This window comes from Lucilia sericata, unplaced genomic scaffold (assembly GCF_015586225.1).
Source record: "Lucilia sericata isolate MDLA Ls3-8-SP2 unplaced genomic scaffold, ASM1558622v1 Contig000942F_arrow, whole genome shotgun sequence".
Lineage (NCBI taxonomy): Eukaryota > Metazoa > Arthropoda > Insecta > Diptera > Calliphoridae > Lucilia > Lucilia sericata.
This window is the reverse complement of record NW_023994928.1, coordinates 22,327-38,759: the sequence shown is the minus strand read 5'-3', so window position 1 is coordinate 38,759 and position 16,433 is coordinate 22,327. Positions and strand designations below refer to the sequence as shown.

General features: G+C 29.9%; 1 protein-coding gene across 2 annotated transcripts in view; it reads right to left on the bottom strand.

Moving 5' to 3' along the window:
* The window catches only part of LOC119609151 (protein gooseberry-neuro), an 85,876-nt gene extending 77,333 nt beyond the window's left edge, over positions 1-8,543 (bottom strand). For both annotated transcript variants that reach the window (XM_037963866.1, XM_037963867.1), the window contains exon 1: positions 8,414-8,543. In XM_037963866.1, coding sequence (XP_037819794.1) covers positions 8,414-8,468 — 55 coding nt within the window. In that variant the 5' untranslated portion in view covers positions 8,469-8,543. The remainder of the gene's footprint in view (positions 1-8,413) is intronic.
* Positions 8,544-16,433: the final 7,890 nt, after the last annotated feature.

Genomic DNA, 16,433 nt, shown 5'->3' with positions numbered 1-16,433 from the left:
TTTCTGCATGCAAAACAAAGACCAAAATGCATTAGTTTTTAAAATATATGGTTTTGGGAAATTGTCAATAACTATTTTGTTTCCCTTTGATATACATACATAAATCTTTTGTAACTCTTTGGATAGATAATTTTACACTTTTCTATCAATTTCCGAACCGGTTCCCGTTATCCGATTGGAATAAAATTTAAAACCATTTTGTTTTAGACACTAATGAACAGAATAAGGCCCATCCCAACAAAATATATATTTTTTGGACACCTCTAATGTACATCTTTTTTTAATTTTGAAGGGTAGGACTAGTAGATAAATACATTGTTATTTTGTAATAATAAGGACATCCTAGACATTTAAAGCTGCCACTCGCGTAGTGAATTCTTTACAACACAATGCAAAACTAAACAATACCAATAGGTATATGTATATACAATACATAACAATTAAATACAATACACTTTATTTCTAATAATTATTATTTCACCTTGTATTGCATTTATATATAACCCTGCAGTTCGGGGTAGCTGTGCTGAAATTCCGATTCATCCCAAGTGTTGAACTTGTACGCGTCATAGTAGGAAGTCGGCATGTATTTTGATGCAGTGGATCATTTCCAATAAAAAAGTCGATTTAAATTTTTTTGGTTGTAACGCTTTGTATTTGGTGATATACAAAATTAATGAAATATATGGCATAAAGCGACTTAAGGAAGTGAACCTTTTATAAGAGCTATGACCAATTATGGACTGATACGAAATTTTTTCTCAGAATGGTTTGAATATACACAAAAAATACTCATGGTAACTTTTATATATATGAAGAAGTTTATTCCGATAGATTTACTTATCAATGAAATATGTGATTTTTGAAAATGCATCTCATACGACAGATATGACCAATTATGGACTGATCTGAAAAATATTAGTAGAGTCATATGTATATTTATACACAAAACATATTAATGTCGAAAATTATTAAAAAATCTTCATTTCTTAAGTTATGCACATTTAAGTGATTTTCGGAAGTGGACCTTATATAGGAGCTATGCCCAATTATTGACCGATGCGAAAAATATTTTTCAGAGTGATATTCATACATATGTAGACACTAGGGTGATCAATTATTCGACATTTTCCAAAAACCGGGTTTCGAATAGTTTGAATAGTTGACATTTGAAAAAAACCGGTTGACATTTTTCAAATCCAGAAAAAAACGGTTAACCGGTTTTTCATTATAAGTAAAAAAATCTAATTTAATGTGAAAAAATTGACGTTTATTTTTAAATTTGAATAATAAGGCCATGTTTTATTGATTGATTTTTATTGACTGATTTTTAACAGTTTAAACTTTAACTTTAGATCTAGTCGTCTGATTTACATTATTTCTTTGACGTAAAAAAATCGAAAAAATGCAACATAAGGAACTATGTAATTCCAGCTTATTCTAAAATCCCTATTTAGACAATTTTCATAGGCATTCCAACACTTCCATAATATGTTAGCCACAAATTAATTATGTATTGTATATGTATGTATTCCAATAAATTTTACAAATAAAAATTGTTAATTAATTAGGAAAATCAAAAAAGTTTAATCAAAGGTGCGTTAGAAAAATATACTCTGGTTCCTGGACTCCAATATTTTAAAAATTTTGAAGGGCTGTATTTTTATTTGCTTCAAAATTTAATTTAAGTAATCTTTGAATACAATGCAAATAAAAGTATTCGAAACCGGTTTTTAAAAAGTGAAAAAACCGAGTTATTCGATATTCGAAAAATCAACATTTAGAAAAAACCGACACTGGTATCACAGTAAAAACCGGTTGATCACCCTAGTAGACACAAAACATATTTATGTTGAATATTATTCCAGTATCTTTATTTCTTAATTAGTTATGTGATTTTAAGTGGTTTCGGTATAATAGTCGACGTTTTGTGTATACATATTTCACTCTGCGAAATATTTCTTATCGGACCATAGTTGGTCATAGCTCCCATATAAGGCCCACTTCTGATAACTAATTAAACGCACATATTTCATTGATATCGAGATTCAATTCGTCATGAAAGTGTACATATGAATCACCCTGAAAAATTCTTTCCGTATCGTTTTATAATTTGACATACCTCACATCAGCGTTGCCACTTTGGTCCAATTGGACCAAAATTGGTAGTTTCAAATCTCTGCAATGACTTTTGGTAGTTTGGTTGGTTGGTTTAAATTTTGGTCCAAATTTTGTAGGATGAGATAATTTTGATCTCATGCATATGAATTTATAAACATTTCTAACCTTGTTATGGCAAAGTAATAAGAATTTCAATAAATACGTCAATATTAAGTTTATCCTTGTTAAGTTTATATTGTTTGTTCTAAGAAAATATTAAGTTTCTATGTATTTCAACATTTCTGATTCATGAATGTTAGTAAGTTAGTTAGTTTGAAATGAGGATGTTACATAAAATCCGAAGGAATACTTCTAGGTCTGCATCGGTCCCATTGTGAACTTCCTAACCAATGCCTCAGCTATAACATAAACCACTAACCTACTGGAGCCCACACTAATTCTTTTTTTCTAAGAAGACAGATTCATGAATGAATATATAATTTGGTGGGTCTACTACCTTACAAACGGAATCACAAAATTAATATACCCCAATCTTTTTTGATGGGTATAAAATATTAGGGTATATTGATTTTGTGATTCCGTTCGTAAGTACATTTTTTTTCTAGGTTCTTATTAGATTCTAAGACGATATAGCCATGTCCGCCCGTCTGTCTGTTGAAACAGTTTTTTAAGAACCGAAATCTATGTCGATTGATCCTATTACAGCTATATAGCTGTAATAATTTTATTATCAATAAATAGCAAATTAGTTAACCGTAAAATAATAGAAGGATTTATCCATAAAGTCCTCAATTTATACGATAGATGCTGATGGTGGATATACATATATGATTCTCCATAGCCGAATATAATACTATTACTATTTTCTCGGGAATGAATTTGGTACAAATTTTGTCGAAAACAGCAATTATGTATTTCATAACTAATTACGTAAAAGTAAACCATTGTCTCTTTGGAACAAATCATTCTATGATATTACATATTATTTTTAAAAATAATGAAACTCTAAACAGAAGCAATTGTCCCTAAGGAAAAATTTGGTAGTTTTTGGAACGTTTTGGTAGTTTTTTGTCGGAACTTTGGTAAGAAAAATAAATTGTGAGTGGCAACGCTGCCTCACATATAAGGTCCATTTTCGAAAATTACTTAAACGCACATATTTCATTGGCAAAACAATATGCCGAGATCAAATTCGACATAAATATAAATATTTTGTCTATATGTAAATCATTCTGCAAATTATTTTCCGTATCGGCTCATAATTGGACATACCTCACATATAAAGAACACTTCCGAAAATTACTTAAAGGCATATATTTCATTAACAAAACAGGATTTTGTGCATACGTAAATTAATACGTAATCAAGTCCATTAATAATGCATCTGATCAAAATAATAGTAACCTAATTACTGAAGCAGAATTTAAACTTTCACAATTTATTAAATATATAAAAATATTTGGATGGGATTTTAGAAAAAGTAGCTTACAGGTGGAACGTATTTAAAATTCAGCATAGCCGAATATAGCACTATAACTTGTTTAGATCTAAATAAACATTAACAAGTAAACCATATATGTATATATGTACATTAGAGTGATTCAAGCTTGTATGAAGGAAAAAAAATCTCTGACAGGCCGTCCCCCCTCTAGAATTGTTCTATAGAATTTTTTGTTTTATTTATGTTATTCCTCTAATAATATAGATCATTATTCAAATAGATAGTGTTTTTTTTCGAATTTTTGAACTTTAGTGTTAAATTGTTCCCAAGTGCCTTTAAGGGTTAATCTATACTATATACGATACGGACTATATACGATAAATTTAAGTCATTTTTGTTAAATATTGCCGACAAATAATTATTTCGATATGGTACACTAAAAATTCCCAAATATTGCAAAATTTGACGTTTGAACTCCACAGTTTATGGGTTAAGAATGTCCGATTGTAACAAACCTTCGCATATATATTTTATATTATCTGGACTATAATATTTATTTAAAATGTACATATTACAAAAAAATGCGATTTTCCTGGTAACCGTCGAGTTCAAATCGCAAGTACAGCTAAACTGTAAGAAATATTGATCTTATTTTTATACCATTTAATAATCTTATCTATTGACCATAAATCCCCATGAGATCTAAAAATTTTGTAAATTAATATAAAAAAAATCAAAAAACTGAAATTGGAGATTTGAAACGGCCGTTGAAAAATTCAAACTTTTTTGACCATAGCTGAGAACAAGTTTGCGTTATCTTATAAGGGTAAAAACTAATATTCGAGTAATTATAGATATATTTTAAGTAACAAAAAATTCCCAACTTTTTTGGAGCACTCTAATATATATGTATATGAGTCTGTTTGTGTTTTTGATTGATACGCTTTCACGGCAGAACTACTGAATTTTTATTATTACATGAAATTTGGACCACTAATAGGTCTAACCTCAAAAGAAGCAATAGGCTCTATGTGATCTTGATCCGATGTCACGTCACTTTTTACGCCCATTTAAAAAAACTATTATATATATGTATGTATGTAAACTCCTGAACCGATTTAATTTATTTCCAAATAAACCTAGCCTATTGGCCATAATCGGTTACAAATTTCTACTTACAAAAAAATTTATACATAAAAAATATAATCATATAACAAATAATTAAAAATAAAAAATAACTTAATAATAAAATAAATTATAAAATAATTTTGAAAAATATATTAAAAGTTGTACCGCCAAAATTTAAATCCTAACTCAAAGCGCAAAAGATTAATAATGGAAGTTCATGAAATTTGGTACGATAGATCTGACCTCAGAAGAAACCATATAAAATTTGGATCGGACCACGACCCTTTTTACGCCCCCTTTTATTAAATAGTTGTGATAACAACTTTTCATTTGTGACGTACAAGAAAACTACTAAACCGATTTACATGAAATTTGGCATTCAAATCTTCCTAAAAATGTTCTTTTATATGAACTTAAATCAGTTATAGTTCATTAAATAATTTATGATTATGATTACTTATATTTTCCATACAAATCGATTTCTATATTAATAATATGTATAAAAATAAAAATCTTTAATCAATTAAGTTTTCCATCAAAAATGTATTTACATATAAATGTCGGTATGAAGACGGCTTCCAATGCTTAAATGCAGCTCAAATATAGAAAACATAACCAGACATTTTTTTTTCTAAAAAAAAACAAAATATGAGAAACTACTCTTTTATGTATAACATAAATACGAAGCTCTGCTAATTTTCAATCTTAAATGAAAGTATATAGTATCAGTATATTTCAGACACGCTATTAACTAATCAAAAAATCGGTCCATATGCTTTTGAATTATATTAAAAAATACGGCTACCTCGATTTTTTCATTAAAAAAAAAATTTAATGGGCAAAAACAGACATCAAGTTCTAATTAATTGTATTTAAAGAACTTTTGATTGCAGTTTGGTTGTTCTAATGGAGTTTTTTAATTTGCAAATGGTGCGGAAATGTGCAAAATTATAATTAGTGTTCGCACTATGTATTTCGTGATGCTGTGAAGTCTGTTATTTGTATGCATTACCAGCACCAACATTAGTACCATCCTTTTGGAAATTCTTGACTGCATCGAAAAAAATTGTAAGACGTTGTTTTGTTTTTTCTTAACCAAATAAGAGAGCGGTATTTATCAAACATAAAAAATAATAATAAATGAAAAGTGTTTGTGTGCGAACATAAAAAAGTTTTGTTTTTTTTTTTTATTTTGATTACTTTAGTGTTGAGAAGTCAAAATTTTAATATCCAGATAATAAACAAATAAATATTAAGCCAATACAAAGGAGACTTTGTGTTTTTATAGCGTAGGTAAGTAAACTGAAAGATAACGTTAAAAAAATCGAAATCCAGATTCGAATTCAGCGCAACTCACATTTAGAAAAGTATACTTTGGTCTCTGAGTTGAAAATTTATTGACTTGTGTAATAATTAGCACTTATTTACATACATACATATATAATAGTTTAGTCTTGTTGAGACTAAATTGTTGAGATTTTTTCGCTAAAAAACCTTATTTTAACAAATTTGAATTTTAAAAATTAATTAATATATATTTTGATTGAATCCTAACTGTAAATAGTTATATAATCATGTCTGTTCCATAAATTGGATCGGTTTCAAACCGAGCAACTTTTAAAACCGAATTAGTTGTTCTGCAAATCAAATTTTTATTTGAACGTAAAATTCAGAAAAATAAACATATTTTAAATGAAAAAGAGTTTAAAATGCCCATAGCATTTATACATTCATATTAAGTTACAATTGTATTAAAAAACGCAAAAAAATAATCATTTATTTTGATATGTGTACCTACTCGCTTTTAAAACGGAAAAAATTATGCGAATAACGAGAAATGTACTCGGATTCAGTTTACAAAACAGACAGGATTCCTGTTTCCATTCTCTTCAGATTTGTAAATATTACTTTGGAACAGTAAAGTAAATTGACACGATTTCCTTCACTTTGGTTTTGTTTATATATTGGGTTTTTGACCCAATATATAAACATTCAACTAAATGTTTAAACAATTATAGATAGATTATAGATAATGTCTTTGAATCCTTGTTGGACTCTCTTGCGTTTAATTTTATATACAATCAAAATATTTTATGTGTTAAATCTTTGAATTTTCTTATTTCAGGCTCCTGACTCCGTTTGCATAGGCTTTTCTTTGGACGATCAATATATAGGTTTTTAATTATTTAATAAACAGAGATACTGCAATTTATTTAAGAATGCGATAACTCTAAATGTATTCGATTATTAAATTTAAACAATATTTTTGAGAAAACCTAAAACTTTATAAAAAATTCTCTTTTTTGGTATAAAATCTTCTAATCTTCACACCACCTCAAAAAACTTGAAAATGAAGATAAATCTTCATATATGGAAACACTGGTTACGAATGCGAACACTATTTTTTAGCAAATTTAAACAAAAAATTAATGTAAACATTTTTAGCGAATGAAAATTAAAATTTCTTATGCTGTATTTTTATACCCTCCACCACCATCAGTGATGATAGAGGGTATATAACTTTGACATTCCGTGTGTAACACCAAGAAATATTCATCTGAGACCCAACAAAGTATATATATTCTTGATCCTGAGTCGATTTAGCTATGCCCGTATGTCCATCCGTCCGTCTGTCTGTGTAAAACACGCTCACGCTAAAACGATCAATAGAAATAGAAAAACGAAATTCACCCAAAACATTCCTTATTATCCGGTACAGTTTGGTATTGAAAATCAGTAAAATCGGTTAGCGACGTTAAAAGTTATGAGTAAAAATATTCTTAAGTAGTTTTCTCAGAAACTACCAAAGATATTTCGATGAATTTTGTCACACATTATTTTTTTGTGCCAGGGATAAAGTATGTTCATACTCATAACAATTGATCCAATATTTCCCATAGCCCGCATAAAAAGGTGTATATTCCTGGAAATTAGTTTATCGTTAATAACTCCCTCAAATATATCGGTATCAACACAAAATTTCGTACATACAAATATAATATGAATAAAATACGTATCGGTATAAAATAAAAATGTTTTGTGTACGTATAAATCATTCTAACAATTTTTCCCCGGATCGATCCATTATTGGTCATAGCACCCATATAAGGCCCTCTTCCGAAAATCATTTAAACTCACATATTTCTTTGTCAAATAAAGCTATCTTGATAAAATTCGGCACAAATATGTTTTGTGTACATACATATGAATCACTCTACGAAATTTTTCTGGAGAGACCCGTAATTGGTCGTAGCTCCTATATGAAGTCAAAAAAAAAAATTAAATAGTTAAATGGGTTTTAATAAAAAGTAGCTTGCTGGTGGAGAGTACTTAAGATTCGGTGTAGCAGAATATAGCACTCTAAATGGTTTTTTTATACGTTCACATAATAAACTTTTTTAAAAACTAACTACATAAAAGTTTTTAAAATTTAAAATGTACGTTCACACCTATAAAATATTAGACGATAATAAATCGCACGTGCCATTCGTCAAATATTTGAAAGCCGTAAACGTATCTTTAGAATTTTGTAATAATGGGTTCATTGTCAAATTAATACATAATTGCTTAAAATCGGGTCCAAGATTTTAGTTCTTATAAATTCCGAATTTTTGTTAGCATTTATGAAAAATATACATATATATACATATATATAATAGTTTAATCAATATGTATGTATATGTGTCTGTAAATTATATAATAATAAATATCTTATTGCTTTACATGTATAATATTCCATCATATTTTGATTGTAACGATATGCTGTGGACAAATCCATGATCGTTTTGAATTGATTTGTGCTGAGTTAAAGTAACGTAAACTTAGTTATTTCTTGGGGATTTCAGGAACTAGAATCGGAACAGCAATTTGTTGTTGTTTATTAAAACATATGTTGTTTACACTTAATTACAATACCATTAACTAACACTTATTTACTTTTTGTATGTGGTTCTTTACATTATTTACAAACACTTTTAACTTTTTTCATTTAGATATTCAGGCCAAAATATTAGACTTTTTCTTATAATTATTTATTTTTTTAATTGTGATTTTAAATACATCAATAATTATGACAACTTTTGTAATAATTTAAATTTTGCACATATGTTTTTTAATTTTATTATTATTTTGAATTTGAAATGCACGTTATTTTAGGGTTTGACTATTGTTAAAGTTATTCCAAATTAGTTAGTTGTCTGTTTAATATCGAAGAATTTATCGTGCCGAACAACTACTGTCATGTAACGCATTTAAAGACGGCTTATTGCGGTTACAAAACGACCGACTGGAATTTTGTGTGTGATTTTTTATTACTTTTCTTATTATTTTTTTGTGTTGGGTGTGCGTGTACTTTTTGGATACTGGATAAATGGCATAGGAAAAAACGTTTCCAGTAAAGGTTTACCACAATGTTGGCAGATAACCTGGCGGTGGATATGGCTGTAAATTTAACTGTGCGTGTTTGGTTGAGTGTAAATGTGTTTTACTATAAATATATTTATGAACATGCTCCTTTTTTGTAATTTTGTAGATAGCTTACTATGATTTTGTTTAGCATTAAATGTCACGCCGCGCCACTTTTGCTTTGTAATATGTGTCAACAAATCAGTGGGCAGATAACGAACCGTGCATCTACTACCAGTCAGTCAGCCAGGGTCAGCCAACCAACCGATGTTGGAAGATGTTGTTAATACGTAACTTTAGAGTGGCGCTCAAGAGTGAGCAGTTCCAAACATCTACAAGCCGTATAAAAATGCGCGCGCGTCTTCTTCAAATCTCAAATATTTCCGAAATCAACAACAAAAAAAAAAAATTAAATTTTTGTTTGTTGTACAAAAATAATTATTTTTATGCACAAAGAAAAACCTTTATTTTATTCCTCTTGACTTCACAAACTAACAAATATGTAACTAATGCCTTGAAAAAAACGTTCAGATTTCTTGCTATCCTGATAAATTTTTTCAGGTTTGTCGGTTGGTCTTTCGGTCGTTTCTGCTTTTGAATTATGTATAAGCAAAAAATAAAAGACATTTAGTCATAACATAACGACTTTCACAGGAGAGAAAAAAATCAATCGAGACAAAAGGCAACAAACACAGTGCTGGTGGTGTCTATCTGTAACTAATACCGAGCAAAGATTTTAATAAAATAATGACTAAATACACTCACACACTCGTGCATACATACACTCTTCTCTCGTACAAAAATTTAGAAGACAATGATAACAACAATGATGCTTATAGTGCGTTTTGTTAGATTAATAATGGGCGGTGGTGTGAGTGAGTCACTCATTGCGTAACGGAAGAGCGAGCATCTTCCGTTACACTGCTGTGCACTGTAACAATGACCGCCCAACCGCATTTGCGCGCAGCCAATACTTGACTAACAAACAGAAATGTAACGACCAATGGAGATCTTCCATCCCCGCAAAAGGAAAATTATACATAGGTATTACAAGATAAAAAAAGGCAAAAACAGTAAAATATCAATCTGTATAAGATTTCCTGACATTACGAATTTTGTTACTGTCTCTCAGATAGTCTGTCCGTCTGGCTCCTTGTTTAATCTTGGCAATCCGATTATTGGTTTTGCTTTTTAACAGCGTTGTCAATTTTTAATTTAAAAAAGCACCAACATAAAAAACAAGTAAGAAAGTATAGTCGGGGGTGACCGACCATATGATACCCTACACCAGTTATGAATATTAAATGTGATTTATTTTTCATAATAAAGCATTTATCTTTAATATTCCCTTGTTCCGATACATTTAAGCAATTTATGGATGAAAAACTAATTTTCTGAAAGAGGCTTTATATGGGGGCTAGGGGCAAATATGGACCAAGCCTGATAAAATTTTGTGAATATATTTTTATGTACATAATCTTTTATTGTGCTGAATTTCATCGCGATATTTGTATTTATAAGTTAATTTTTGGACATTCAAGTAATTTTCTGAAGGAGACTTTGTATGGGAGCTAGGGTCAAATGATTCCCGACTTCTATGAAAGTTGGCAAGTTGCGTCGTTAATATGAAAATGTTTGTACAAAGCTAAAACAGAAAAAGGGAATTTCCCGTCAATACATACATACATACATACATACATACATACATACATACATACATACATACATACATACATACATACATACATACATACATACATACATACATACATACATACATACATACATACATACATACATACATACATACATACATACATACATACATACATACATACATACATACATACATACATACATACATACATACATACATACATACATACATACATACATACATACATACATACATACATACATACATACATACATATGTATTTATGTTGTCTGATGGTACCCAGCAGTTCGACAAAGAGTCAATGCATACGTAAAAGACAGTCATATACACTAATGTGTAACCATATGGTTGACCCTAATTTCTATATATTGGGTTATTCGTCACCAACGTACTCTTCGTAAACGAGAGTGAAGACAGTCGTCACTTTACTGTACCCTAGGTAAACGAGTGAGGAGACACTTAAAAATTCATTTTTTCCATTGTACTTCAGAATGTAGATATTTTACACATCTATTGGAGACACAATTGTTATTTTCCACTAAAGTTTAACCAACTGGTTGTACCCTATTTGAATGTTTTTGGTCATTCGTCACGAATGTACACTTTGTAACCGAGAGCGAAGACAGTCGCCACTTTACTGTACACCAAGTAAGCAAGAGAGTGGCAGTCGTCACTTAACTGTCCCTGAGTAAACGAGAGAGGGGACACTTAAATGAACTTGAGAATTGAAGGTGAAGAGAAAAAGAGCAAACATGATCAGTTTAGTCTGAGTGCAAAGACAATGAACAGTTATACTTTTTTATCACATTTTAAGTGATTTGATTTTTATGTTAGTTGACTTTAATAAGTTGTTTAAGACAGTTCTTGAGAAAAATTTTGTTGTGTAAATTTTAAAATAAGAAAATGATTTTTATTTTGATTAAAAAATAGTAAAATTTAAATATGAGATATTTACAATTTTGAAGAGTGAATTTATTTGAGATGAGTTAAAACTAAAAACTTTAGCAGAGATTACGGAAGAAAATAATATTTCCTTAATGTAACAAATTCTATTCTTTCAGATTCATACATATACATATGTATTAATGAATTCCAAAGTTTAAAAGTCTGAGCAACAATATTTATGTATTTCAATATTTATTTAATCTAGAAATAAAAGTATTTTTTTAACAGCTTTTTTTTTATTTTTCATAAGTTTTTAGAATTATACCTCGACGGACCGGTTATTTAACCCTACTGCAATACCTGTCCATTGGACAAGCTACTTGGAGACACTTCACTTCCCTTGGGACACATCGATAGCTAGTAAAGTAACTAGTAAAAGAGCTAGTAATGTGACTGACTCCCAAGAACCCATTTGGAGATTACCATCCATTGACTACTTTTGACTACCTCTTGAGAGTCTCATTGTAGACTGTAGAGTGACGATTGACTTCCTCGTAGGACAAGCCCATGTTAAAATGGTTGGTCACCTGGGTAGTCGGGTGGCTAGGGGCCACCATAAGTGGTATGTCAAGTGGTTAGTTCGGGACTGTCCCGTCGAACTGCTGGGTAGCAAGTTGTAGGTCGTTAGTAGTTATTACATTTGCTGAAGTCAAGTTGATCTAAATATTTTGCAGCAATGAGTCAAAAAAGAAAGCAATTATGCTTAGAACAAAAGCTTGACATTTTAAAACGTTTTAAATCAGGAGAAAGGGCTGTTGATATTATAACAAAATCAGCAAGATTGACACATCCCTCAGTTGATTTAGTCGATTTAGATGACTAAAGTTGAAAAAAATACGATAAGACTTTTGATTTTATTCTAAGAATTCCTTATTTTTAATTTTAATATTTTTGTTATGTGTTTTTGCATTACTCCAATGAATTGTTATATTTTTATAATAATAAAAACTATTTAAAAAAATAAATTTATTGAAAAACCTACTTTTTCAGCTAAAATTATGATCCTCGGAACCAATTAAATGAAAATCAATACAAATGTATGGAAAATCGTGCTTCGTTTTGCGTCGCGTTTCTTCAGGCCCTATTAGCAACGCAAACCGGGGTATTAGTGTATGTAATAGGTATAAACTAATTAGTGTTTTTTATTTAAAATTAATGAAAATACATTATTGACCGCTCGTGCGGTAAATTTATTTTGTTTATAATTTTTTAATGATTTTGTAATTTTTTTATTTTTTCGGCTCGACAAATAATAATTTTAGGAAATTGTAGCTTTGAATACGAAAAACCCAATATAATCCTTTCTTAATATATTTTTGTACTTAAGAAATAGGTATACATAAAAAATATATTCAATTCATATAACAAATTTAAAAATAGAAAAATAAATTATTAATAATAAAAGAATTGTAAAATAATTTGAAAAAAGAAAAACAAGTAAGAAAGTATAGTCGGGCGTGGCCGACCATATGATACCCTACACCAGTTATGAATATTAAATGTGATTTATTTTTCATAATAAAGCATTTATCTTCAATATTCCCTTGTTCCGATACATTTAAGCAATTTATGGATGAAAAGCTAATTTTCTGAAAGAGGCTTTATATGGGGGCTAGGGGCAAATATGGACCAAGCCCGATAAAATTTTGTGAATATATTTATATTTACATAATATTTTATTGTGCTGAATTTCATCGCGATATTTGTGTTTATAAGTTAATTTGGGACATTCAAGTAATTTTCAAGGGTCAAATGGGGCCCGATCTTTATGAAATTTGGCAGGGTCATCAAGACTTCTATAAAACTTAGTTGTGCCGTATTCTGTATATTTAACATAATTATGAGCTCAGAAGCCCTTTTCGGGGGGTTCTGTTCTATGGGGGCTAGGTGAAATAATGGACCGATTTTAACCATTTTCAATAGGCTTCGTCCTTATTGCGACCTGTACCTTGCGCACAAGGTTTACATGGACAGCCAGCCAGACGGACGGACGGACATAGCTTAATCGACTCAGAAAACGATTCTAAGCCGATTGGTATACTTTAAGGTGGGTCTAGGACGAATATTTTTGTATGTTACAAACATCAGCATAAATCCAATATACCCTCCCCACTAAAGTGGTGTAGGGTATAACTATAGTCGGGCGTGGCCGACCATATAATACCTTATACTAGTTATGAGTATATCTAAAATGTGTATTATTTTTAATAATAAAGCATTTATGTAGAATTTTTCCTTAATTTCGAGATATTTTTGATGAACTATGAACCGATCCTAAAAAAATTTTGTGGAAGGATTTTTGTTGACATTAAAGTTAATTATACAGAATTTAAATTAAATTAACGCGTTCAACCATTTTCAGAGGGGGACTTTGCAAGGGGGCTAGGGTTAAATAAGGTCCGCTCATTACGAGTTTTTCAATATCATTTATGCTTGTATAAAAAGTAGTTGTGCCTATTTTTGTAGGGCTATTAGTATATTTGGCATAATTATGAGCTCCAAATCCTAATACAAGGGGTCCGGTTATATGGGGCTAGGTGAAATAATGATATCAACCAAAATCAATAGGGTTCATCCGTGGATCCAAAGTAATGTGTGTACCAAATTTCACCCAATTATCTTCAAAATTGCGACCTGTAGTTTGATTAAAAAGTTTACATAGACAGACAGACGGACGGACGGGCATGGCTTAATCGTCTCAGAAAATGATTCTGATCAGATTGGTATACTTTTATAATAAATAAAAATTTTATTAACTTTATAAAGTAAAACTACGCATTTCAGTTGAATTTTTCGTTTTTTTTTTTTTTAATTTGTTAATTGTTTTTTTAAGCACACACGATTTCTTGCTCTGCGGTCACCACAAAATGAAGAGTAAAATATAATAATGTTTTACGACAAGAATTTTTACGTTGCGACCCGTTTGTAGAACCTGCAAAAGTATCCAAACATTTTGATCATTCGTACAACCAATAAACAACTTCTTATAACAACCCTACGCACTTTGCAATTCCGTAAACAACCTTCTCACATTGTATCAGCGGTTGTATCGTACATGCCTTGCTTTAGGACCATTCTTTTTGATTGGTCACTACTTTATACTATGCATAGAGCTATTAGAGCTCTACGTAAAAATATAAATAATTTAAAAATAAATGTTAAAGTGATTCGTGCAAAATTTTAAGATTCTAACTGTAATAGGTAGTTTCCAAGATAAACGAATTTATGTATTTAATTTATATGGAAGGTTTAACGCCCCATAATGCTAGTCCGAATACTTTTTGTTCTAAATAATCATATTGACACTAAAGCGGCTCCGACACCTATTCTATTACCTATTCCAGACATACAGGAATACGCTGTGAAAATTTGAAGAAAATCGTTCAGCCGTTTAGTAGTCTATAACAGTCAAACATACATACAAACACACATTCATTTTTATATACATATATAGATAGAAGATAGATAGGTTTTAAAGATTGTGTTTGCGTTATTCAATTGAGGATACCAGTCTTTTCAACGTCTGACGCGTTTATGCCATATCGCTTATTTATTACAAGACTGGCGTAATCGAATATTCGGGTTTTTTGAACTGTATAGTTTTATAAAATTTCAAATATGTACGTAAATATGACTATTATTTTCGGTGCGAGATCACCTTTTCACGAATATTAGATAAATAAAAACTAAATTTCAATTTAGATTAGAAACATATTAACCTACAAATCATATTTAAATGCCATTAAATATTCAAACTCAATTTTCTCGAAACGACTTTTTTGTATTATGCTAGTCTTGTAATAAATTAGCGATATGATGATGCAGAATCATCATTTCCAGTTTAAAAAACATATCCACAAACATTAATATATACATCAGTATGTACATACAAACATCTATATAGATTATTGCTTGCTTACTTACTTTTCCACCAATCGGAGTTTTTGTTTGTATTATTGTACACTGTTCCAACAAACACAATGAACCAATCATTTAACATCATTTCGTACTTGAGTATTTTATTGTGAATAAGAAATTCAACTTAACGTGCTCTCAAAATGTTAATTCTTCTCTCTATCACTCTCACTATATATGTTACAAATTCTATTTTAGTCATATTTTTCTCTCTAATGCCCCTCCCTTTTTAACTCTTTATAAGCAAAAAAATCTCGAAAGTTGTTGTGTGTAAAATAAAACTACTTGTGTAAATAAACATCTGTACACACACTTTAGTATATGTTGAAGACAAACCTTCAGGGTTATCGGTATCAAGGCATAGGTGATACGAATCCTGTCACAAGATTGTGTGTTAACAGTTTGGTTTGAAAACAGGTTGATGATATATAGAATTATTGTAATTTTTTATAGTTTGGAGGTACATATACATATTATTTTTTGAGTCGATTTCAACAGGTTTTTTTGAAGTGTGGTGGACTTTTAGGGACTGGATCAACATTAAATGGTATTGTGATATCTGCTCAAAAGGATTGTGCAAACTGACATGAGCGTAAAAAGCTGCAGGAATACATGATACATATTTGAACAGATACCTATTATTCTTAAATTTAATGTATTGGTTTATAACGTATCTAAGAGATGATATGTACATTAGGGATATAACTATTGACATTTGATGCATATATGCAAGTTGGCACATCATAGTCGAATAGAACATTAAAAAATGTGAGAAACTACGTTATTATTTTTTCGCTTGTC